The following is a 25,652-nucleotide window of genomic DNA, read 5'->3' on the forward strand; positions in this document are numbered from 1 at the left end:
CCTGTCCCCTGTCCCGCCCTCACGAGTGTGGCCCCGATCCTGAGACCACAGTGCCTTTCTCAGCCTCGGGAAGTCCCAGCATGTGGAACCCACCCATGGGGACAGGACCGAGCTCCGATGCTCCCCGAAGCCCCCTGTGGGGACGCCTTGCTCGGCTGAGTCTTAGATCTTCCGAGAGCCGCCCGGGTTAGCGTTGCTGTAGCGATGCCTTCTTTTCTTTTGTAATTAAAGGTTTTGGAGATCTCAACTCTGGCTGTGTACCGATTCCCACACCCAGGCTGGTATGTGACTGGAGAACCGAGGGCGGCTACAGCAACCCGCCCGGCGAGCACCCGGGAAGGGTGGCCCACCGTCCCGCTGGGACTCGCGGGCGAAACACCCGGTCGTTAGGAAAGGGGGCTCACGGCCCCGCCCCCTGAGGGCCTCTCTCACGTTTCTTGACTCACCGTCAGGACGTAGTGCCCAGAGTGCTGGCAGGAGGCTGTCGGTGCCCCTCTAAGGCAGTGGGCCCAGCCCTGGCATGGGCGGACGTGTGGCCCAGGGGTGCTGGGCCGGAGCAGGGAGGCCCCAGCTCAGGGCTGGGTGACGTGGGCACTGGCATTGGGCGCAGCCCTCCTCTGGCTTGGAAGGCCTGTGACTTTGGGCTGGGCAAAGTCTACCTCTCCATACGGCGACGGGTGGGGCCTGGGGCTTGCCGATCTCACGCTGCTGTTGGAGCCCCCGGGCCCCTGGTTCTGGCCACACAGAGGGATGAGGGGGCAGGGTCCCAAGGTATCTTGCCATGTAGCTGTGGCAGCCACGGGTCGTGCTGCCCAGAACATAGCCGCCCGGCAGGCACATGTGCTGGCCTCGGGCCCCGGGCGGCCCTGGTCTCTGGGTCCCTCTTTGGGCTGAGCAGCTGGGAATTGCTCTCGGTGGAGAGCGGGCCTGAAGGGCTTGCTGTTTGGGGTCAGCTCTGTGGGAGCCGCTGGGAGGGTTGATCTCGGGAAGTCGCTGGGCTGGCACTGTCCTTGGAGCCTGAGGGGCTGGGCCTGGGGTGACAGGCGCTTCATGGGGGCCAGCTCTCCTGTGTCTAACGTGTCTGAGAATTACGGGGCTGGCATCCGGGTGAGAGTGGGTTTAAATTTAAATAGAAATGAGGGCATGGTGAGGCCATGAGGGACACGAAGGGACGGGGATGGGACAGGATCAAGGGCCGGGAGATGGGGTTAGAGGAAAGGGTCAGGGTAGGGCATGTGGTTAAGGCTCAGGGGATAAGGTCAGGAGCTGGTGGGCAAGGGAGAGGGTCAGGAGACGGACAGGGTGGAGTCAGGAGATGGGGTTGGAGGGAGGGGTCAGGATAGGATGTGGTTAGGGGTTAGGGTAGAGTCAGGACAGGGTCAGATCAGGAGACAGGGTCAGGTGATAGGACAAGGTCAAGGGCAGGATATAGGGTCAAAGGAAGGGGTCAGGGAATCGGATACAAGGTTAGGAGTCGGGGCTGGGGAAGGGGTCGGAAGTAGGGATGTGAATGTGGGTTGGGGGGTAAGGGATGGAGTCGGGGCTGGGGAAGGGGTCGGAGGTAGGGATGTGAATGTGGGTTGGGGGGTAAGGGATGGAGTCAGGGGCCAAGTCGCCCAGTTCTTCTGGGACCTGAGCTGAGTGTCCGGGGTCTGGAACCTCAGAGGTGTCCCATGTAAGACGGAGGGTCAGCTGGCCGGGCGCCGTGCGGGGCGGTGCTGTGGACGGTCCGAGACCACTCTGCCCTCGGTCTCGGTGAGGGTTCTGGCTGGAGTCCGAGACGGGCAAGTTCTTGTTGCCTCCCCTCACTCTCTCTCACTCTCCCCCTCGCTCTCCCCCTCGCTCTCTCTGCATCTGCCTTTCTCCGTTTTCAACCGTGAGTGTCCAGTTGCTGGCGTCCTGGGCCTCACCCGCCATCTCCCGTGTGTCTCTCCAGGAAGCCGGAGCTGCGGGGCCTGCTGTCGCTGTGGGACATGGTTCGCCTGGTGAACATGCTCATCGTGTTCCGGTTCCTGCGCATCATCCCCAGCATGAAGGTCTGTGGGCACTGCCGCGCCCGCCCCTCGCTGCCCCGTCCTGCTCACACTGCTCCTCATTCCCTGGAGAGGGGGAGCCTGGGCAGGGAGGGACCAGACCCTGCGGTGGGCCCCGCCCCTCACCTGGCTGGGGGTGAGGCGGAGGCCAGCACGGTGGGACTGTTGCGGGGGGAGTGTCCAGCTCGTGGGGCCCTGGCAGGTGTGAGGGCAGGCGGAGCCCCTGGGACCACATGCTCCCAAGGTCCCGAGGTTTCTGAGGGGCTTCTGGCAAGGGCTCCTTAGTGGCTCCTGGGCACGAGAGCAAAGGTAGGCTTGACCGCAGCGCTCACTTCCAGGACCCCAAGTGCAAGGATGGGGGGCTTGTGAGTATCTCCGAGCCTCGGTGTCTCTCTGGGTCCCCACCAGGAGTGACATCAGCCTGGAGGGGCGGGGAAGGAGGTGAGCAGTGGCTCAGGCCCAGCCCAGCCCAGCACGGAAGTGGACTTTACTGCTCCGTCTGTTTTCCCAGGGACGTTTCAGGGGAAGAGACACCGAGGACACCAGCCCCTTTCTGTGTGTCCGGGGCCTTCCCCTGCACCGGGGCTTCCACCTGAGGGCAGCTCAGGATCCTGGGTGCAGGGGGGGCTGCTGCCCCGAAGTCTCTGTGCATGCCACACAGGCACATGTGATCACATGTTTGTGTGAACACACAAATACCCACATAAGTCATATGACACCACACACATGACTACAGCCTACACATTTACACATACAACTACACGTAATCAATCACCCAAGGTAACCATACACATAAACACACATAATAACATGATTATACACATGTCATAACAGACATAATTGTATACACATACACACCCAGAAATGCATGTGCGTGTAACACAATCACACACAACACACATGCAATCACACACTCATACACTATACACAAATACACATAACTATATGCACAGATACACAAGTTGCATACATACAAGCCCCACTATACACAAATACACACAACTATATGCACAGATACACAAATTGCATACATACAAGCCCCACACACGCACACACATGTGTACACATATACACACACAGTCATGCACATGTGCACATGCACACTGGCTTCCCCTGCCAGCATCCAGCTATGATATTCTAATGTATCAGCTGGGAAATGGGGCTCAGGTTCGTGTGGGTGGGAGCAGCTGTGTAGCCGGGGTTCCTGGCTGCGTCTCTGAGGCCCCTTTCCCAGACTTGGTCCCCAGGTGCTGACCTGGGAGCCTCCAGACCAGAGGAGCTGCCTGGCCTCAGCGGCTGGAGGGCAGCATGGCCTTTCCTGCACGCGTGCCTCACTGCGGGGACTTGGAGCCCAGACCCAAGGCTGGGCGGGCAAAGTGTCTGGATGTGTGGGGGCGAATGGGTGCCTATGGCTGTCTAGTGTGTACAGCTGTGTGTGTGTACCACTGTACAGGTTGTGTGTGTGTGTGTGAGTGTGTGTAGGGGTGGCTGTGGGGTGTGTGCACAGGTGTGTGTGTGTATGTATGTGTGAGTGTGTGTAGGGGTAACGGGTGTGTGCACGGGTGTGTGTGTGTGTGTGTCTGTGTATGTGTATATGTGGGGTGTGTGCACAGGTGTGTGTGTATGTATGTGTGAGTGTGTGTAGGGGTAACAGATGTGTGTGTGTGTGTGTATGTGTATATGTGGGGGTGGGTGTGCACAGGTGTGTGTGTGTGTGTGTGTGTGTATGTGCGTCTCTGAGGCCCCTTTCCCAGACTTGGTCCCCAGGTGCTGACCTGGGAGCCTCCAGACCAGAGGAGCTGCCTGGCCTCAGCGGCTGGAGGGCAGCATGGCCTTTCCTGCACGCGTGCCTCACTGCGGGGACTTGGAGCCCAGACCCAAGGCTGGGCGGGCAAAGTGTCTGGATGTGTGGGGGCGAATGGGTGCCTATGGCTGTCTAGTGTGTACAGCTGTGTGTGTGTACCACTGTACAGGTTGTGTGTGTGTGTGTGAGTGTGTGTAGGGGTGGCTGTGGGGTGTGGGGGTGTGCGTGTGTGTGTATGTATGTGTGAGTGTGTGTAGGGGTAATGGGTGTGTGCACGGGTGTGTGTGTGTGTGTGTGTGTATGTGTGTATGTGTATATGTGGGGGTGTGTGTGCACAGGTGTGTGTGTACAGGTGTGTGTATGTGTGTATGTGTATATGTGGGGGTGTGTGTGCACAGGTGTGTGTGTACAGGTGTGTGTATGTGTGTATGTGTATATGTGGGGGTGTGTGTGCACAGGTGTGTGTGTACAGGTGTGTGTATGTGTGTATGTGTATATGTGGGGGTGTGTGTGCACAGGTGTGTGTGTACAGGTGTGTGTATGTGTGTATGTGTATATGTGGGGGTGTGTGTGCACAGGTGTGTGTGTACAGGTGTGTGTATGTGTGTATGTGTATATGTGGGGGTGTGTGTGCACAGGTGTGTGTGTACAGGTGTGTGTATGTGTGTATGTGTATATGTGGGGGTGTGTGTGCACAGGTGTGTGTGTACAGGTGTGTGTATGTGTGTATGTGTATATGTGGGGGTGTGTGTGCACAGGTGTGTGTGTACAGGTGTGTGTATGTGTGTATGTGTATATGTGGGGGTGTGTGTGCACAGGTGTGTGTGTACAGGTGTGTGTATGTGTGTATGTGTATATGTGGGGGTGTGTGTGCACAGGTGTGTGTGTACAGGTGTGTGTATGTGTGTATGTGTATATGTGGGGGTGTGTGTGCACAGGTGTGTGTGTACAGGTGTGTGTATGTGTGTATGTGTATATGTGGGGGTGTGTGTGCACAGGTGTGTGTGTACAGGTGTGTGTATGTGTGTATGTGTATATGTGGGGGTGTGTGTGCACAGGTGTGTGTGTACAGGTGTGTGTATGTGTGTATGTGTATATGTGGGGGTGTGTGTGCACAGGTGTGTGTGTACAGGTGTGTGTATGTGTGTATGTGTATATGTGGGGGTGTGTGTGCACAGGTGTGTGTGTACAGGTGTGTGTATGTGTGTATGTGTATATGTGGGGGTGTGTGTGCACAGGTGTGTGTGTACAGGTGTGTGTATGTGTGTATGTGTATATGTGGGGGTGTGTGTGCACAGGTGTGTGTGTACAGGTGTGTGTATGTGTGTATGTGTATATGTGGGGGTGTGTGTGCACAGGTGTGTGTGTACAGGTGTGTGTATGTGTGTATGTGTATATGTGGGGGTGTGTGTGCACAGGTGTGTGTGTACAGGTGTGTGTATGTGTGTATGTGTATATGTGGGGGTGTGTGTGCACAGGTGTGTGTGTACAGGTGTGTGTATGTGTGTATGTGTATATGTGGGGGTGTGTGTGCACAGGTGTGTGTGTACAGGTGTGTGTATGTGTGTATGTGTATATGTGGGGGTGTGTGTGCACAGGTGTGTGTGTACAGGTGTGTGTATGTGTGTATGTGTATATGTGGGGGTGTGTGTGCACAGGTGTGTGTGTACAGGTGTGTGTATGTGTGTATGTGTATATGTGGGGGTGTGTGTGCACAGGTGTGTGTGTACAGGTGTGTGTATGTGTGTATGTGTATATGTGTGTGTGTGTGTGTGTATGTGGGGGGGTGTGTGCACAGGTGTGTGTGTACAGGTGTGTGTATGTGTGTATGTGTATATGTGTGTGTGTGTGTGTGTGTGTGTGTATGTGGGGGGGTGTGTGCACAGGTGTGTGTGTGTATGTATGTGTGAGTGTGTGTAGGGGTAACGGGTGTGTGTGTGTGTGTGTGTGTGTGTATGTGGGGGGGTGTGTGCACAGGTGTGTGTGTGTATGTATGTGTGAGTGTGTGTAGGGGTAACGGGTGTGTGTGTGTGTGTGTGTGTGTGTATGTGGGGGGGTGTGTGCACAGGTGTGTGTGTGTATGTATGTGTGAGTGTGTGTAGGGGTAACGGGTGTGTGTGTGTGTGTGTGTGTGTGTATGTGGGGGGGTGTGTGCACAGGTGTGTGTGTGTATGTATGTGTGAGTGTGTGTAGGGGTAACGGGTGTGTGTGTGTGTGTGTGTGTGTGTATGTGGGGGGGTGTGTGCACAGGTGTGTGTGTGTATGTATGTGTGAGTGTGTGTAGGGGTAACGGGTGTGTGTGTGTGTGTGTGTGTGTGTATGTGGGGGGGTGTGTGCACAGGTGTGTGTGTGTATGTATGTGTGAGTGTGTGTAGGGGTAACGGGTGTGTGTGTGTGTGTGTGTGTGTGTATGTGGGGGGGTGTGTGCACAGGTGTGTGTGTGTATGTATGTGTGAGTGTGTGTAGGGGTAACGGGTGTGTGTGTGTGTGTGTGTGTGTGTATGTGGGGGGGTGTGTGCACAGGTGTGTGTGTGTATGTATGTGTGAGTGTGTGTAGGGGTAACGGGTGTGTGTGTGTGTGTGTGTGTGTGTATGTGGGGGGGTGTGTGCACAGGTGTGTGTGTGTATGTATGTGTGAGTGTGTGTAGGGGTAACGGGTGTGTGTGTGTGTGTGTGTGTGTGTATGTGGGGGGGTGTGTGCACAGGTGTGTGTGTGTATGTATGTGTGAGTGTGTGTAGGGGTAACGGGTGTGTGTGTGTGTGTGTGTGTGTGTATGTGGGGGGGTGTGTGCACAGGTGTGTGTGTGTATGTATGTGTGAGTGTGTGTAGGGGTAACGGGTGTGTGTGTGTGTGTGTGTGTGTGTATGTGGGGGGGTGTGTGCACAGGTGTGTGTGTGTATGTATGTGTGAGTGTGTGTAGGGGTAACGGGTGTGTGTGTGTGTGTGTGTGTGTGTATGTGGGGGGGTGTGTGCACAGGTGTGTGTGTGTATGTATGTGTGAGTGTGTGTAGGGGTAACGGGTGTGTGTGTGTGTGTGTGTGTGTGTATGTGGGGGTGTGTGTGCACAGGTGTGTGGGGTGGTGCTAATTCACGTGCCTTGCAGAGGGAGGGTGATGGGCAGGGTTGGCGCCACCTAGTGAGACCAGGAGGAATAGTGGCTCTGCTCTCTCCCTGTCCTCAGCTGATGGCCGTGGTGGCCAGCACCATCCTGGGCCTGATCAAAAACATGCGGGCTTTCGGCGGGATCCTGGTGGTGAGTCTGGCCGCCATGTGGGCCTGGGTGGGGTGGTCACTCAGTGGGAGCTGGGCTGTGGGTTGGGCGAGCTGGGGGGAAGCACCAGGGCAGGAGGCCAGAGCAACCCCTTCGTGCCAGACGCTTTTCAGTCACTTTCAAATCCCTCCTGTTTTCTGGGCCATCAGCTCTGCCCCTGGCCCAGCCTGGTCAGGTGGGGCCCTGGTGCTGCTCCAGGCACAAGGCCCGTGGGCCGGATACTGGGTGACAGTGACGAGGTAGAGAGCCCTGCTGCGCAGATGGTGCCGCTGGTGGCCTTTTTGTCCTTTATGTTGAACAACACCCTGGGGGTGGGGAGCCCAGGCCCTTCAGGAGGCTAGAAATAGGATCTTGCATCAGGCCCCGTCCCAGACCCCTATTTGCACATTGGAGGAAACTGAGGCATAGGAGGGGGCTGGGTTAGTCCAGAGTGTGCACCCCTCCCCAGTCCGCCTGGCACCTTCAGGAAGAAGCTGGGTGGTGCTCCTTGGACGCCCCCTGGTGGATGTGGGAAACATGGTGGGACTTCTGCCTGGAGAGGCCTGATCTTCCCCTCCCTTCCCTGGGACCAGCTTCCCCCTGGGTCCAGCTTCTGGGCCCAGCTTCTCCCGGGACCAGCTTCTTCTGGGACCAGCTTTTCCCGGGCCAGCTTCTCCCTGGCCCAGCTTCTTCCGGGCCCAGCTCCTCCTGGGACCAGCTCCTCCCGGGACCAGCTCCTCCCGGGCCCAGCTTCTCCCTGGCCCAGCTTCTCCCAGGACCAGCTTCTCCCGGGCCCAGCTCCTCCCTGGCCCAGCTTCTTCCGGGCCCAGCTTCTTCCGGGACCAGCTTCTCCCTGGCCCAGCCCAGCTTCTCAGCTCCTCCCGGGCCCAGCTTCTCCCGGGCCCAGCTCCTCCCTGGCCCAGCTCCTCCCTGGCCCAGCTTCCCAGCTTCTCCCGGGCCCAGCTTCTCCCGGGCCCAGCTCCTCCCTGGCCCAGCTCCTCCCTGGCCCAGCGGCCCAGCTTCTCCCGGGACCAGCTTCTCCCGGGCCCAGCTTCTCCCGGGCCCAGCTCCTCCCTGGCCCACTGGCCCACCTCCCTGGCCCAGCTTCTCCCGGGCCCAGCTTCTCCTGGGCCCAGCTCCTCCCGGGACCAGCTTCTCCCTGGCCAAGCTTCCTCTGGGACCAGCTCCTCCCTGGCCCAGCTCCTCCCGGGCCCAGCTTCTCCTGGGCCCAGCTTCTTGCCCTGCTGTGGAGTCCTCCTCGTCACTCTCCCTGCCACACTGGTCCTGACGGGGCAGGCAGCCTTCGCTTCCTTGGCCTCCCCTGGGCCCCAGTGTATCTGTGGGGCTCCCCGGTGGTGACTCCTCCCTTCTCCCCTTCAGCCACTGTCCTGTGCCTCTGGGGCAGGTGGGTGGCCAGGAGGGGGTGTCTGGAAGTAGAGCCAAGTGTTGTGGGGGGCCAGCAGCGCCCATAGTTGGGGGCTGTGGCCAGGCTGGGAACCCTCACAGGCCAGCCTGGCTCTGTCCTCCTTTGGGCGGGGCTGCCCCCGCTGACCGAGCCCTGCCTCCGCAGGTGGTGTACTACGTCTTTGCCATCGTTGGCATCAACCTGTTCCGGGGTGCCATTGTGCCTCCTCCTGGAAACATCAGGTGAGGTGGGGCCTAAGGTGCGGAAGGAGCGCTAGTGGGGGGGGGGGCGGGGCGGTGGGACAGGGGTAAGGACAGGGGTGAGGCCTCGGCAGCGTGTGGGTCAGCTCTCCAAGAGGAGTCTCCTGCTCTTTTCTCTTTCTTCCCTGTCCCCTGCCCTCCCCTCCCCCCTGGACCCCTGGCCTAGAGTCTGTGCTGACTGTTCCGATATCTGCTCAGAGCAGCCCTCCCAACCCCTGTTGGACCTTGAGCTCCTCCACTCAGCTCCCCCTAGGCTCCCCCCATAGACTCCCCGCCGAGGCCCCCCCACCGGGCCGGTGCTGGCAGGGCTGTGAGTGTAGAGCTGACTGCTGGCCACAGCTCTTGCCTCCCAGCTGCCCTCACAGACCCTCCGGAGGTCAGGGGCATTTCTTCTGCCTGTTTCTGGGGGCCCAGAGAGGGTTCCATGCTGTGCAGGGGCTAAGGTGGTGTAGGGCACGCCTGGTGTGCATGTCCTACACCGCGCCCTGACCCGCCTGTGTCCCAGCCTGGCCCCTAACGGCTCGGCGCCCTGCGGCAGCTACGAGCAGCTGGAGTACTGGGCCAACAACTTCGATGACTTTGCGGTGAGTCCCTCCCCCTTGCTTCCCGGGACCCCGGCCCCCTGCCTCCCGCACCCTCCTTGACCGTGCCGTTGCCCACAGGCTGCCCTGGTCACGCTGTGGAACGTGATGGTCGTGAACAACTGGCAGGTGTTCCTGGACGCCTATCAGCGCTACTCGGGCCCGTGAGTGACCCGCCCGGCTCCCGCCCGTCCTCCCGCGCCCTTGCCCGGGACTCTGGGTGGCACCTGGCATCGCTGGGGATGTGTGGGAGCTGCACAGGCCCTGGAAACACCTGGGGGGTTCCTTGGGTGCCTGGGGGGGCTGGTGGGCGTCTGGGGGGGAGCCTGGAGGGAGCTGGGTGGAGGAGGGGAAGTCTGGGGGGAGCAGGGCGGAGGAGCTCAGCTTGGAGCGCAGCCCAGCCCCGGGCATGGTCCCGGTCCCAGTCCCAGCTCCACCTCCTGCTGGTCCTGCCGCCTTGGGCAGCTCATTGTCTTGGCTTCTGGGCATCTCTAAAGTGGGAGGACGTCACGGGGTTACCGGGCAGGACCCAGCGAGAGCTGCCCCAGACTCGTGGCAGGGTCTGCGCTCCTCCGGTGGTCTCGCTGTGCTCACGGTGGGCCTGCGCGAGCCTCCTCCTCGTCCTCCGCAGGTGGTCCAAGATCTACTTTGTGTTGTGGTGGCTGGTGTCGTCTGTCATCTGGATCAACCTGTTTCTGGCTCTCATTCTGGAGGTACAGGGGGAGTCCTGGGGGCTTCGGGCGGCCCTGGGCTCAGTGCAGCTCACCTGTTGCTGGGAGGGTTTGGGAACAGCCCTGACATTTGACCTGAGGGTGTCCTCAGGGCCCCGGGGGACATGTGGCTCCCAGGAGCTGGTGGCCTTGCTGGCCCTGGACCCCGGCTTCCCGTGCCCCACACCAGGCGGGGGTGGGGCGGGGGGAGGTGAGGCTGGTTTGACGCAGGGCCAGCACCCACTGGCCTCCCTCCACCCTCCCGCTCCCCAGAACTTCCTCCACAAGTGGGACCGCCGAGGCGAACTGCAGTCCCGCTCCGGGGACCAGATCACCGCAGTGGACCTGTTGTTCAGGTGTGCAGGCGGGGAGGGCCTGCCGCTCGGCCCCTGGGCGAGGAGGGAGGCAGGGAGGTGCGGGGCAGACGTTCTCTGTGACAGTGACTCTCCCCACAGCCCGGGCTCCTGGCCTCCCTCTGGCGGAGCTCGAGCTCCCTGGGGTCTGGGGTTGGGGTTGGGGTCCAGGGTCGGGGTCTGTTGCTTCCGCTGCTCCTGCTGCCCGGCCGTGAACTGTCCTGTTCTCCATTGAGCATATTCGTGGAAACATCCTGAGGTGCTGTTAGTCTCCAGGTGATTCTGTGGGTGGACGTGGACAGGTGACCGAGGACACCACCCTTGGTTCCTCTCCTAGTGGAGAAAGGTGACCGCCTCCCTCATGGGCGTTGGCTGCCTTGTCTCAGTGGTTCCCTGTCCCGCCCCAGCAGCCACCGGGGCTTTCAGGAGCGCCAGGCACACTTCCCGCAGATGTGTCTGAGTCCCGGGTCCCGCCCTCGCCCTCCCCTGTGCATGTGTAGGGGGCTGCCCTACGCAGGGAGCCGGGCAGGGCTGGCCCAGGCTGCACCTCGTTGTCTGGAAGGGCCATGCACACCTTCTCCCGGTCCTGCAGGGAGGTCCTGGAGGAGCCGACGGAGGAGGAGCTGATGGCCAAGCTGCGGCATCACCCCCACCTGCAGCTGTGCAGGTGACGTCCCGTGTGCCTCCCTGGCTGGCGGATGGCGATGTGGCCTGGGGACCAACGTGGGTCCTGGGGAGAGGCAGCTGCGGCCCGAAGGAGAGACAGAGCCACTCCGCCCCTGAGGCCGTGACAGAACCGACAGAGCCGAGGCCCTGTGCACTGCCTAGCGGAACATGGCAGCTTCTGTCTGCAGCATCGCAGCACGGCTGGCGCTTTGGCAGCGTCCACGCCACGCTCTTACGTGAGCTGCTTTTACTTGTCTCAGTGCGGGAAGAGGGTGACTCCACAGGGACCTTTGAGACGGTCTGAAAGCAAGAAGCAGGCCTCCTCGTGGCCCTGCGGTTTCCGTGGTGCCTTTGCTGCCTGCGGCCTTCAGGGACCAGAGGCCCCGTGGGGCCTGCACAGGCCGCCGGCAGCTTCCCGGGCCAGTAAGTGTGGATCCTGGTGGCTTCGCACGAAGTGGGCCGTGGCTGTTTTATTACTGTATGAATTGTGTGAATGTGATTGGGTGTTTCCTTACGGGTCAGGATGCCAATATCAATGAGTTTTGCAAAGAATGAGGTTGTCGTCTTTCCTGCGACACAGTTGTCCTGCTCCTCCGGTCCTTTCAGTTGTGCACGGCCGGGGGCTGTCTACCCGAGGCAGGGGCCACCTTTTTCTAATTTGCATAAAGGCGTGTATAAGCCAGGAGTGGTCCTACTGTGTATCCTCAGGGTGTGGCAGGAGGGCCAGGGCTGGGGGAGGAGTGAGCAGTGTGTGGAAGGCCATGTTGCCATGTGATCCATCGCAGATCGTGGTCCTACTATGTGTCCTCAGGGTGTTGGGGGAGGAGTGAGCAGCGTGTGGAAGGCCATGTTGCCATGTGATCCATCGCAGATCCAGATGGCAGGTGGTTCCCTTATGAACTGCCGACTCAGGGATTGGTGATCGCTCCTCGAGGCCTCTGTTGAGGACTGGGATCTCCGTGGAAAGCATTGCTGAAATGGATTAGTGATGTCTGCCGAGGGCACTGCACAGCCACGAGGACACAGGTGCTGGCCACCTGAGAAGGGATGTCTGGTCTCCTGTCTGGACAATGGGATGAGAGGAAAGTTTAACTGAAAAAGTAGCTTCTGAAACGTCACGAACCCCAGTGCTCGGGGTTTGTAAACCCTGGGGGTGGTTTTGTACCCACACACGCTGCACTTTCTGGTCCTGGAGTGGATCTGAAATCCCTCAGGTTTGGGGGACCTGTGGGGGCTGTGAGGACACTCCCAGCCCGGGCCCCTCTGCAGCTGCCTTTCCAGAAGGCAGGTTTGGGGCAGGAGAACATCCTGGAGCAGCGGCTAGAAGGCCACAGCCACCTGGCCTCGCAGGGCCCTGCTGTCTGGGTCAGGGGTGAGGCCCCCGGCATTGCTGCCCTGCTCACTCCTCCGCCGTCCTGGCCCCCCTCCACTGCTGCCGACCTTCCGCACGGTTCCACCCCAGGTCTCAGCGCCATCTAATGGCGGGATTGGGTTCTGTTGGCCTCGTTTTTCATGGAAGCTGGACTCTGTGACCCCCAGGACGGCTCATTGCTTTCCCCTGGCCGGCCGCAAGCTGCCTGTCTCGGGCTGTGACCCTGCCTCAGCGTCTGGGCTGCAGGCTGAGCAGGCACCGCGGGGTGGGGTGTCCTGTGCAGGTGCCAGAGCCGCACGGTGCATCCACCCCGCCCGATTCACGTCTTGTCGCAGAGAAGTCTCCCTGACGTTTACCGTCTGAGCAGATGACTGGACCAGTGGTTCTCAACCTTCCTAATGCCGCGACCCTTTAATACAGTTTCTCATGTGTGGTGACCCCCAATTTCATTGTTACAAATTGAACATAATTAAAGCATAGTGATTAATCACAAAAACAATATGTAATTATATATGTGTTTTCTGATGGTCTTAGGTGACCCCTGTGAAAGGGTCGTTCGACCCCCAAAGGGGTCGCGACCCACAGGTTGAGAACTGCTGCTCTGGACGATCTGTGCTGGGCTCCGGGGGGCAGGGCTGGTTGGAGAGGCTGGCTCCACTCTCGGGCGTGGTCATTCTGGTGCCTTCTGACTGTGCAGGGCTCTTGACACACTGAGGGGTTCCATCCGCCAGTTTCAAAGGTGCCAGCCTCTGAGCCTTTGTTCCAGTGAGAGCTGGCTGGGCTCGGGCGGGGCTGCTGGTGCAGGGCGGGCCGCTGGGTGGCCCTGTCCGCAGTGCTCTGTGTCCCCGCCCCCGCCCCCGCCCAGGCCACCACGCTGCACTGGGGGAAGTCTACTGGTGACGAGCGTGTGTTCTCGTTTCAGCCGTGGTTTCCCGTGGCTGCTGTGGCTCTGGCCGGGCATCAGGGACGGGGGGCAGGGGAGTCATCCAGCATAGCGGCAAGTCAGGGACCCCTGGGCCAGGGTCACGGCCCCGATGGAGCAGAGGCAGGAGGATCCCCGGGCCTTAGGTGTAAAAGGCAGACTTGGAAGCACTTCACAGACTATACGTACAGAAAAGAAAATGTTGATAAACTCAGGACACATAAGAACTTTCTTTAAAAGGCACCGCAGACAGGCAAGCCACCGCCTGGGGAAATGTGTGTAGCAGGTGTAACTGAGTAAGGACCTCTGTCTGGGCCACGTGAAAAGCTCCTATAAATTAGCAAGAAAAAGACAAACCGATAGAAAACGGGCTTGAACGGGTTTTTCACAGAGAAGCCAAGTCCCGTAGTGACGTGAAAAGACGTGCAGTCTCACCGTGATCCGAGATGCAAGGCGAGGCCGCACTGATGTGTTTCACAGCCTCGAGCAGGTCTGGCCTTGGAGTGGCTGGAACCGCAGATGTGCTTGGAGGAAGTCTGATGGACACAGCCTCTTGGGAAATAGTTTGGCATCATTTACGGTCGTTGGATATGGCACCTTGTTCTGCTCGGGACACACTGAAGAGCGGCCCCTGCCCGCGTGCGCCAGCGGGTAGAACGTTGAGAGAGCAGAAGCCGGGCACCACTTACACGCCCTCGACAGAACGCACACGTCGAGGAGCTCTACTCACACAGCACCGCACGCGGCCTCCGGCCTCGAAGAGCTGCGTGAAGGGATCTTAGAAACACAACGTCGAGTGAACAAAGCAAGTTCCAGGAGACTCCGTACAGAAAAGTATTACTTACGTAAAATTCAAAACCAGAGTTAAGCCCTAACCAGTTTGGCTCAGTGGATAGAGCGTCGGCCTGCGGACTGAAGGGTCCCAGGTTCGATTACGGTCATGGGCATGTACCTTGGTTGCGGGCACATCCCCAGTGGGGGCTGTGCAGGAGGCAGCGGATCAATGTTTCTCTCTCATCGATGTTTCTGAGTCTCCATCCCTCTCCCTTCCTCTCTGTAAAAAATCAATAAAATATATTTTAAAAAAAAACAAGAAAAAAACCACCGAAGTTAATGTGCCTTCAGGGCGTGCACCCATTGGCAGTACCGTCACCTGTAGCTCAAGGGCACGGGAGCCTGCAGTCCCGGGAGGGGCCACCTCTTGGGGAGGCAGGACCGTGGAAGGACCCGTGGTCATATGGTGGGCACGATCTGGGCGGTGTTCGCATTCTGGCTGCGTGGGGGGCACGGTCATTGCCTTAAGAACTTTGTAGTGTAGGTTTATGTTACACTTTCTTTTGTACTTTCCAAATATTAACATGTAGAAGGAGGGGACAGAGGGGACGAATGAGGACGAGGAGTTTTCCTGCAAAGGGGGCTGTGAAGCGGGTGACCACTGGCAGGGCCGCGGGGTCAGGAGCGTTGGGTTATGTGCATGGAGGATTGTGGGAACTGCTCGGGAGGGAGGCCCAGGACTCAGGGAGCACTCCGGTGGGCAGGCCCGAGGAGTCGCTGGAGCCTTGGCTTTAGTGGACGAGGGCCGTGGACGGTGGCAGGAGGCGCAGAGGCGAGGGCTGGACCAAAGCTGCTACCGGTCAGGGTCTGCACGAGGGGGCCCAGTGTCCCCGAGGCCCCTCCGGGGCTCCCTCCCACACGCGGCCTAGGCCCTGGCAGCTGGGCAGGGGCCAGGCCGGGGCCCAATCTGTTCCTGGAACCTCAGCGCAGCCCCGAAGAGCGGGCTGGGCCTTTCATGTGGTCTCTCCTCTGCTCAGCACAGCAGGGAGGCATCTTGTCTTTCACCAGAACAGCCCGGGTTTGGTTTCCTGCCTTGGAGATAATTGCTGGTTCCTATTAAAAGGTTAGACAATTCCTTGCTTTAAAAAAGAGTGGGCAGCAGGCACACCGCACGGCTCTTGAACATCACCGAAGGGGGCGTGGGGCTCGGGCGCCCTCACATCAAAGTGGCCAGCAGGCACTGCGGGCAGCGCGCCCCCAGCCCTCTGATCACATTGGGGGCCGAGCTATTCTGGTAACACAATCGGAGCCGCACAGGGTGGTGGGCCCACACCTGCGGGCCTGGGTGCCCCCTGCTGCCTGGGACCCACATCCGTGGGCTAATCTGCTTTGGGGCCTTGGCAACACCTGTCGCAGGTGGGGCGACCTGCCTTGCCTACCTCTCTGGCCTTTAGTTTCCCCTCACAGACTTGGGTGAGGAGGAGCCATCGATGCCGGAATCCATAGCCAGGTGACCATTCTCTAACTCAGCGGTTCTCAACCTGTGGGTCGCGACCCCTTTCACAGGGGTCACCTAAGACCATCGTAAAACACATATAATTACATATTGTTTTTGTGATTAATCACTATGCTTGAATTATGTTCAATTTGTAACAATGAAAATACATCCTGCATATCAGATATTTACATGACGATTCATAACAGTAGCAAAATTACAGTTATGAAGTAGCAACGAAAATAATTTTATGGTTGGGGGTCCCCACAACATGAGGAACTGCGGCGTTAGGAAGGTTGAGAACCACTGCTCTAGCTGCATGCATTGGGCCAGCGGCCCAATTGCATTGTGGGTGGGGGCAGGGACACTAACAAGGGCTCGGTGAGAGCAGAGATGGGCCGGGCCACCTGCCTGGCCCCGCAGTTGCGTGTTCCCTTTGCTGCTCCCCTCGGCCTGCCCTGCGCAGCAAGGGGTGTTTCTGCTCCCTCTGCCCCAGGGCCTGGGGTGCGTGGTGTGCAGCTGCTGCTCCTCGAAGATCTGGAGAGAGAATGTGGAACAGGTGCTCGGCATCAGACTCGAGCACGCGCTCTGCAGATACGGACGGGCTCCTCTGCCGGGCAGGGAGGTGCAGTGGGATGGACAGAAAGGCTGGGCCGGCAGGGGGGCCAGAGGCTGCCCACACGCCCCAGGACCCACTGCTGCTGTGCGTCAGCTCCGAGCTTCCTGGCAGCCTTTGGGAAAAGGGAAGAGGTTTCTACTGGAGGAGGCAGCGGGCTGCTTGTTGGTGAGCTGTTTCCCACACCAGGCCCGGGAGGCCCGGCAGGCTTCCTGGTGGAGCCGTTCTGGGCGGGGCTGGGACACGTCTTCCGGGAAGTGGGGGATCCACCGCAGTCTCCCCAGCCTCGGTTTTCTCACCTGCCTGTTTCGAAGGCTCCTTGTGGGGACCCTACGAAGTGAAGAGGTAAAAGCGGCGTCTGGTCTGCGGAGGAGGGAACATAGAGGTTGTCGGCATCTTACTTCCCTACAGGCGCTCGGGAGAGTAATATCGCAGGGATAATTCGTAATAGTAGTCGCCATGTTTTTGAATGCCTGCTCTCTGCAGGATATTGGCTTGTTTAATCCTACAGGAGCCACTGGCGTGGCAGCACTGCGAGATGGAGAAACTGAGGCACAGAGAGGTGGAGTAACTTGTTCAAGGCCACACAGCTGCCATGGCATGGCCGCTCCTCCAGGCCCAGCCTTTCCCCTGGTTTCATCTGACCAGACGTCAGCCTAGGCTCCACGTGCCTGAGATAAATATTTGCCGAGCAAACGTGCAATGTGAACCGTCACTCGCAGGACTGCCCTTCCGCACGGGAAGGTCATGGCGGTCCCGGTGGGCTCTGTGGGTCCCCCAGAAGGTGGTAGGTGACAGGTACGATGAGGTGTGCTTCAGGGGGCAGGCGGGGCTCCTGGTGACTGTCCCCCGTCTTAGCCCAGGGCACCCAGAGTCCTCAGCAGGGTCTGGGCCCCACCTGCCATGACCTTGTTTGGAAAAGGAGGTGGGTGGGGGGCTGGGAGAATGTCCCCGAGAAAGCCGGGGTGCTGACCGGTGCGTGCTCCCGCTTCAGACACGGGTTCGATGCTGGCCCGCCTGCAGGCGGGGCCTGCGCTTCGGGAACTGGCCCTTCTCTCTGCTGCCCTCATTTTCCTGGGGAGTGAGAAGGACTGGAATCGATCCACCTCCTGGGGTTGGGACAGAAAGGGGGTGAGGCAAGTTAAAGCGCTGTGTGCCATGCCGGGCCCTTCCTCCGGAGGCTGCTGTCTCTGAGCCTGGACACGGGGCAGAGGGAGGAGTCTGGCCCTGGCAAGCTCCCGGGCGACGCTGTGACAGCCCCTGGGTGCTGCTGTCCTCACCTGGCACCTGGCAGGCACTGCCAGGGTGCGGGCCGGCCTCTCCCTACTGGGCACCGCCCTCTCGGGTCTGCACACAGGTGCTGGGCCTTTGTTTCAGGGGTGAGGTGGCACCTTCTGAGCTCCTCGCCCCCACCTTGGAGGCGTGCACCAGGGACGCAGCACCTGTGCAGAGCCAGCACCTGAGGGCGGGTTTTGACGCCTGCGCTGGCCCCAGCTGGCGAGGTGTCCTGTGGGCCTGGAGCGGGCACCCTGCCCGTTCACCAGACACCCGCAGAGCCAGCTTAAGTGACAGGAAATGCAGGATCTTTATGCTGCCCCTGCTGTCAGTGGGATGGGGCCCCCAGAGGTGATTTGCATACAGGTGAGGGCCCTGCAACAGAGGCCCTGAGCGTCCAGAGGCAGGGCCAGGTAGGAGACACACCTGGAGAGCAGCTGCCTGGCTCACTCGCAGTACCGGGGCCGGCCAGCGGAGGGCAGCAGAGCTCCGCAGCAGGTGTCCCAGGAGGCGCAGCCCTGAAGGCAGGGGCAGCGACCCCAGCCTGGACTTACGTCCTCATCTACAAAGGTGTGTCCTCCTCCCGCACCTTCCTTGACCCCAAGGCCAGCTCTGGGAGCTCCCTCTGGTCCTTGCAGCCTTTGCTACCTCCATTGGTGCTCACGCCTCACAGTTTTTCCTGATCTAACGGATGCTGGGGACCTGTGGTGGCCGTGACCTGCGCTGTGCCCATAATAAGCATTCACCAAATTGCAAGCTGTGGGACGGAGGATGGTTGGGCCTGTCGGGGCGTGTGACGGTGTGCAGCTGTCCTCTCCCAAGGAGCCAGCGGGCCGCCTGGAGAGCAGGGTGGTGACAGTGTTGGGGCATGTGATGGTGCGCAGCTGCCCTCTCCCACGGAGCCAGCGGGCCGCCTGGAGAGCAGGGTGGTGACAGGGCCCCCTCTGGCCCTGGGGACCCCTAAACCCTCATTCTTGGAGAAATGGCCAAATAAACCTCTGGGTGCTGGGCCAGCGTCAGAGGGACCTCCGGCGTGCGCTCTCCTGTGTGTCAGTGTGCCCACACACACCCCTGCCTTCTCATTCCTGTCTCCCAGAGGAGGGGCTGAGGCTGAGAACATTCTGGAACCCCCCTCCCAGCAGCATTCACACCCCACCCCCTGTGCAGGCCTGGGCTAGCTGCTTCCAGAAACCAATGGATTGGACACTATTCGGGACCCAGGGAACTGCCCCCAGCTGGGGGCTGTCAGGGCTGAGTCACCCCCAGGAGGACAGGGACAGCGTGTCAGCTCAGGACCGGCAGAGGTGTCGCAGGTGGCGTGTGGGTGGGCTGCCGGGAGCGGGCGGGCGGCAGGCAGGGGGCAGGCCTGACCCTGTGGCTCCTGGTGAAACCTCGGGGTCGGGCTTGCGGAAGGTTTCACGGGCCGGCGGACAGCCCTCCCGGGAAACAGGCTCACGCTGATGAGGCCCTTTAGCGTGTTTCTGAGATTCAAAGAAGGTGTTGGGGGACGCCGGGCGGAGGCCCTGCTCTCCATCGGTACTTAGTTTCGCTGCACAACTTGGAGGCCGTGACTCTGGGCCGCAGGGCCTCGGAGGTATGCAGGTCGGGATCTCTGCTCTGGCCTGTTGTGTGGACACGGCTGGGGAGGGGCTGCCTGGCGACACTTGGGGGGCCCGGGTTGGGGGAGTGAAACTGGCAGTGGGCAGAGGAGGGCTCCTCCTGGCCGGAGGGCCGCACACGCTGGCTGCGGGCAGGGTGCGCCCCAGAGGGGCCTCCCTCCCGGGCTCTGGAGCCCGTGCTCCTGGGTGAAGAGTTCTGGAATCTATTTCTCTCTCTCTCTCTTTCTCTCTCTTTCCCCCAGAACAAAACCCATCTACATCCCAGTTGACAGAACGTGGCAGGAACAGGAAGTTCCTGTGGTAGGGTGGGAGCCGGCCAGCGGGGCTGCTCCCCACAGAACACAGGGTCTGGGGTGTCGTACCAGCTTCCTGGGGCGCTCTGACAAAGCACCACAATGGGGGGCTTTAACCAACAATATCTCTCTCTCCGTCTGGGGCCAGAGTCCGAGACCGGCCCCAGGGGAGCCTCCTTTCCGCCGCCTCCAGCTTCGGGGGCGCCAGGCGTCCTTGATGGCGGCCTGTCCCTGCAGTCTCTGTCTTTGTGGTCACATGGCCTCCTCAGTGTATTTTATAAGGACACTTGTCTTGGGACCTAGGGCCCACCTTTACCCAGGGTGACCTCATCTTGATTGCATCTGGGAGACCCTGTATCCAGATAAGATCCCCACCCCGAGGTCCTGGTTGGACCCGGATTCACCCCGGAAGAGGTGTTTCTCTCTTAGGAGCATCCGTAAGTGGGCAGCTCACCTTGCTTTATGTGGTGACCGCGGAACCCAGCAGGCTCCCGGCGGCCACGTGCTGGACACTGGGGGACAGAAGGACAGAGAGGAGGGGTTGCAGGAATCAGGATGGTGGCAGGATGGACTCGGTGCCTGATTTGGGGTCCACTCCTGGCCTTGCCATGGCCTCGTGTGCATTGTTGAACCCACTTGGGCCTCAGTGTCTGCATCTGCAAAGTGGGCTGCTGTTCCCTCCACTGCCCCGGCGTCAGGGGCTGATTCTCTGGAGCAAATGGGGGTGGGGTGGGGGGAGAAAGATGGTTAGTGTGAGACCAGGAGCACTGTCCCTGGGCACGTCCACTGGCTGCACAAACTTGCTCCTCGGTTGCCTCATCTGCAGAATGGGACACCGGAGTCCCCTGACCACTTGCCCTGAGGACAGAGGAGACAGGTGCCCGGTGCCTGGCACAGGGCCGGTTCCCTGTGCAGGTCGGCTCGCCACATGCCCCGCTCTGGTCCCGGCCCCTTGGCGACGGTCAAGGAGAGTCCTGCCAATCGGCCCCTCCCCCCAGAGCCCTCGGTCCCAACACAGGTCTCATTGGCATTATTGGCCCTCAAGGCAGGCCAGGGTGACCATTTTAGTTACCAGCCACATCTGGAGATGAAATTGGTCCCAGATGGGCCACAGGGTGAAGTCGGGAGATGCAGGGCTCCGGCAGAAGCGACATCCCAGAGACTCTCAGGTGCCCGCTCCTCGGACCCGGGCCATGCCGCATCCATGCCCACGGAGTCTCCACCAGGTTTGTCTGCAGCGAACGGGTGACAGCCAGGTCCCCAGGGCCCGTGCCACACAGCACAGAGAAGGCGTTCACTTGCACCCACCCCCTCCTTCCAGGAGGGGAGGCGACTTGTTGCCAGTTTCAGTGGACTCCCTTGTGCCCGCATCTACTGTCGTCCCTTCTCGGTGCCCACGCCGTGTCAGCTGGCGAGGCCCCGACCCTCTGTCTAACAGGGAAGCCGTGTCCTGGGAGAGCTCCTGTCTGAGGGCCCGCCACGTGCCTTTGTGACGGTTTCATGGGTCGGCGGCACGCCTGTGGTCAGCCCCCACCCCATGTCGTCGTCTGGGTAGAACAACCCCGCCTGTCCCCAGCCCTTGGTGCCCCTCGGCTGGCTCACCTGGCACAGAGAAGCAGGGACGACCGAGGGAGCACTTTTGATCTCCGGATGGCTGGCACTTGTGCCAAGAGCCCCCCGACGCCCCTGCCTGGCTCTGGCCCAAGCCCGCTTCTCGGGCAGCTCCCTGGAGAAAGCGTGTGGAAGCACCTTTGACAAATGGCTCTATGCAGGGCCTGGGGGGCTGTGGGCCCAGCCCAGGCTTCTGCTTGGCTCCCCGCCTGGGTCCCAGGATGTAGGGCCATCTGGCAGGTTCAGAACCTGAGCCGGGTCCCGGCATTCCTGTGTGGCAGCCCCGGAGGCCCCCACGGCCCGAGGCCCACAACCCAGCTCTGTCAGCCGCACCCCCGTGAGCTTTCAGGGCACTGGGGAGGGAGGGGGTGTGGGCGAGTCCCCCCAACTTAGGGCATGTGTAGATGGTGAACCCACGCCAACCGTCCAACCCCCGCCCCGCCCCCACCCGTTTGGGGCAGCGCTGCCCGCCGGGCCACCTCTCTGCCCGGAGTCTGGGAAGCGGATGGCCCGGTTATTTTTGTCCGTTCAGCGGCCTGATGATCTTAATAAGGCCATCGTGAACGCTTCCTCGTAAGCCCGCTTTGAGGAAATGTTTGCACATCGAGCACTTTCCCACAGCCGAGGGACAATGCGCGGTCCCTGGCCAAGGATCCCTTTTGCCACCCTCGTCTTTCCTGTAGCTGGAGGTGGCCTGGAGGCCCGCCAGGCCGCGGCCAAGTCGCCTCCACTGATCACTGTCGGGTGCACGTGGTGGATATCTGAGGCAGAGGAGGCCTGGCCTGGTGGTTGGAGCATCCCCCTCCCCCGTCTGCCTGCAGGGTCGGGGGCTGGGGGCTGACGGGGCAGGGGCGTGAGTGACTGTGCTGGGCTCGGCCGTGGCCGTGAGAACTGGCCGCCCCTGCTCCCGGCTCTTTGAAGCGGCTCCAGTCGCCGGCCTGGTGTGGTGCCCGGTGTGGACTCCTGCATTTCCAGTCCATCCGGATCCCGATGGGAAACCACACTGTCCAGTGCCCCAGGCCGCGGGCCCTGCCCCGGGGCGGGCTCTGTGGGAAGGTGCCTCTGGGCAATTCTCTGAGCCCATCAGCCTCCCAGCCCCCTGGGCCTGGCCTCCCTCCCTGTCTCTGCTCGCTCCGGGCCATGCAGAGGCCACAGCGCCTGCCTGGCCGGCAGTGGTCAGGCTCAGTCTGGCTCCGTGGGGGCCCGGCCACAGGAAGACAGGCGGGGACAGAGAAGGGCAGCGCTGGGGTTTTCAGGGTCCACAGCCTCCGGGTGGGAGAGAGGATTCTGAGCGAGTATGATTGCAGAGGGCGTGTCCGAGGAGAGGAAGACAGGGGCCTGGGGTGTGTTTGTCCATGTGAGTGTGTGAGTGTGTGACTGTGTGTGTGACTGTGTGTATGTGTGTTATGTGTGTGTATCTGTATGTGTGACTGTGTGAGAGTGTATGTCTGTGTGTGTGACTGTGTGTGTGTATGTCTGTGTGTTTGTGTGTCAGTATGTGTGTGTGTATATGTGTGTGTCTGTGTGTGAGTGTATGTCTGTGTGTGTGACTGTATGAGTATGTGTGTGTGTGTTTGTGTGTCAGTATGTGTGTGTGTATCTGTGTGTGAGTGTGTGTGTGTCTGTGTGTGAGTGTATCTCTGTGTGTGTCTGTGGGTGTGTGAGTGTGTGTGTGTGGCTGGGGTGGGGGTACAGGAGGCAGAGTTGGGGCTGCTGCCCAGGGAGCCAATGAGCAGATGGGTAAGGCGGTGAGTGAGCGCGTTTCCATGGCGAGTCCCTCACGCTCTTGGAACTGGAGACCTTCAGGGCAGGAAGGGCCTGAAGAGGAAGGACCTGCACTCAGGACCCCTGGGCTGGGGAAGCTGAGACCAGGAGGCAGGGAGAGGCCCCCTCGGCCCCAATCCCAGGGCTCACTTGGGAGGGTCCCAGGCTGGGACGGTCGGGCCCTGCGGTGCAGGCATTTGTGGTGTCGGTGTGCTGGGCACCGGGCGGGCTGTGGAGGCGGCAGGTGCGGACCCTGCCTGAATGCTGCTCCGGACAAGAGTGTCCTCCCCGCGGCTCACACCGTGAGACCGGGACCCGTGCCCCACTCCCAGCACCATCACCTCCCCCACCAGGGCCTCACCACGGCTTTTGTAGAGGTCCCCAAAGATGTCCACGCCCCAACTCCTGAACCTGGGAATGTGACCTTTTTGGAGGAAAGGGTCTTTGCAGATGTGATCCAGTTAAGGGGTTGAATGATGTGATCATCGCAGATGGGAGGAGAGATTAGGGTCCCTGGGCAAGAGGGCTATGAGCTGCGGGTGGAGCTCGGATGGGGGAATGGAGGCGCGGGCATTCCAGCAGGGGGTTATGTGAGACACGGGGACAAGGGGGTGGCCTGGTGGGAACTCTGTCTCCAAGGCCAGGAGTGGAAGACATTGCCTATTGGGGTCTCCTATTGCTCAGCTCTAGGAAGGAAACAGCAAGAAACTATCAAGACAACTGTCTTTTTGGGGATGATCCATGTTATCCATCCATCCATTCAAACTCCCATTTCTCCTCTCTCTCTTCCTTCTCTCTCTTCATTCAAGCATCCATCCATCCATCCATCCATCTACCCATCCATTCATCTATCCATCCCTCTACCCATCCAAATGTCCATCCATCCATCCATCCATCCATCTAAATGTCCATCCATCCATTATCCATCCATCCACCCATCTATTCATTCATCCATCCATTATCCATCTATCCACCCATCCAAATTTTCATCGATCCATCTAAATGTCCATCCATCCATTATCCATCCAACCATCCATCCATCCATTCATCCATCATCCATCCATCCATCCATTCATCCATCCATCCATCCAAATCAGGTGCAGCCGATCCAAATGTCCATCCACCCACCCATCCATCCATTCATTATCCATCTATCCATTATCCATACATTTATTATCCATCCATCCATCCAAATGTCCATCCATCCAAATAACCCCCCCTCCTGCCCTCCCTCCCTGTGTTCTGTGGCAAGTATTCTTCCAGACACTGGTCCTTGCTCCCACTGTTGAATGATAGCCACAGACACTGAAGAAATTGTTATACAAAGTGTGAGGAGCCCCAGGAAGGAAGGTGCAGTGCCCACTGGGTAGATAGCTGGGGCCTTGCCTAGTCTGGGGGTCAGGGTGGACTTCTCTAAGCTGACTCTCGAGAGAGTAGAGAAGGGTGATCTTGATGGGGGAACAGAATGTGCAAAGCCTCAGAAGCAGAAAGGTCTCGGTGAGATAAGAGGAGAAAGAAAGCGTGTGTGTGTGCGTGTGCATGTATGCGTGTGTGTACGTGTATGTGTGTACGTGTGTGTGTGCGCGTGTGTGTGTATATGTGTGTGTGTCGGGGTGTGGAGAGTTGTGAGGAGGAGGCTCAGGATCAGGGGATGATGCTGACATACTCAGAGTCAGTCAGTCACTCCGGGGGCTCGGCTCATGGGGACCCCCCAGTTCTGTTTTGCAAGCTTTGCTTTCTCAGAAGGTTGCTTGAAAGGGGACCTCAAGGTCAAGATGGGCACTTGGAGGCTGTGGATGCCGAAGCAGTTTTATTTTGGCCAAGTCAGCTGAAGGGGCACGTGGGCCCAAAGTTAGGCGCATGTGTGCGGCAAGCGAGTTCACACGCCCGAGCTCCGCGGCGGGACTCGCCCCTGTCTGTTAATGGTACAATCTGTTCAGACCTTTGGAACATTCCTCAGCTTTTATTTGATGTAGGAAGGATCATTTCTGGAATTAGCATATAAATTGGCCAAAGTCAGCAGCTCCTTTGGAAAGCCCGTCCCCAGGTGGCGGCAGGGTGGCCAGAGGCTGATGTAGCCCCTTCGTTTCCCCTCAAGGGGCAACACGCAGGCTCTGTGGAAAGCCCCAGGCTTTCTACACAATGATGCCGCCTGGGCAAGAACATGCGTCCCCTCCGCGTGGCCTCGTGGGGAGCGGGGTCCTGGCCCTGCAGGGGAGGTGAGCGGGGCGTGGGAATCTTTTCCAGATAAATGGCTTGGGGCGGGGGGAATGTTCCCACGCACCTGCCTCTAGAACAAGGTTATCGGAAGGGGAACCGAGAAATGTTCACTCCCTGGTGTCATGTCTAGTCTGGTCGGAGGGCAGATATTTTACACATTTTATGGCCTATTAGCCCCGGGTCTGATGGATCGGGTGAGCAGTTGATCATTAACTGTTTGCTACATGTGGCATTCCAAATTCTGGCCCAAATCGCTCAGCCCGGCGTGCTGATTCCACCTGCCCATTGGGCCATGGCCGGGCGGCCCTCCCTGCTGTGGGCTTGGTGAATTCCCTCACCCCCCACGCCCATGCCGGCAGCCGGCCCCGAGGTGGCCCTCAGCGCCCGGGGGCACTGGTACGAGGGCTCCGTGTCCCCTGTGGGTTCCACTGCCCAGGAGCCAGCTGCCCAAGGCTGTGGTCATCCACCTCTGAGGAGCTGCGTGCGATGGGAGTCCGGTCAGCCCACACGGACACGTTGCGTCCTGGCCGACCACGGGCCTGGTCTCCTCTCGGTGGCTCAGCCCCGGGCCCCTGTCTTCCTCGTCCGCCGGCGTTTTCCATGTTCTCTTTCTATACCTTTTCCTGGC

General features: G+C 59.9%; 2 protein-coding genes across 2 annotated transcripts in view; both read left to right on the forward strand.

Moving 5' to 3' along the window:
- Nucleotides 1-11,615, forward strand: part of TPCN2 (two pore segment channel 2) — a 26,462-nt gene extending 14,847 nt beyond the window's left edge. Inside the window, exons 17-25 of the mRNA XM_005864495.2 lie at nt 232-281; nt 1,937-2,036; nt 7,020-7,091; nt 8,659-8,735; nt 9,259-9,337; nt 9,416-9,498; nt 9,966-10,047; nt 10,318-10,400; nt 10,990-11,615. Coding sequence (XP_005864557.1) covers nt 232-281; nt 1,937-2,036; nt 7,020-7,091; nt 8,659-8,735; nt 9,259-9,337; nt 9,416-9,498; nt 9,966-10,047; nt 10,318-10,400; nt 10,990-11,068 — 705 coding nt within the window. The 3' untranslated portion in view covers nt 11,069-11,615. The remainder of the gene's footprint in view (nt 1-231; nt 282-1,936; nt 2,037-7,019; nt 7,092-8,658; nt 8,736-9,258; nt 9,338-9,415; nt 9,499-9,965; nt 10,048-10,317; nt 10,401-10,989) is intronic.
- The window catches only part of LOC102249314, a 35,798-nt gene continuing 21,377 nt past the window's right edge, over nt 11,232-25,652 (forward strand). Inside the window, exon 1 of the mRNA XM_005864496.1 lies at nt 11,232-11,299. Within this exon, the coding sequence (XP_005864558.1) occupies nt 11,232-11,299 (68 nt within the window). The remainder of the gene's footprint in view (nt 11,300-25,652) is intronic.

This window comes from Myotis brandtii, unplaced genomic scaffold (assembly GCF_000412655.1).
Source record: "Myotis brandtii unplaced genomic scaffold, ASM41265v1 scaffold187, whole genome shotgun sequence".
Classification (NCBI taxonomy): domain Eukaryota; kingdom Metazoa; phylum Chordata; class Mammalia; order Chiroptera; family Vespertilionidae; genus Myotis; species Myotis brandtii.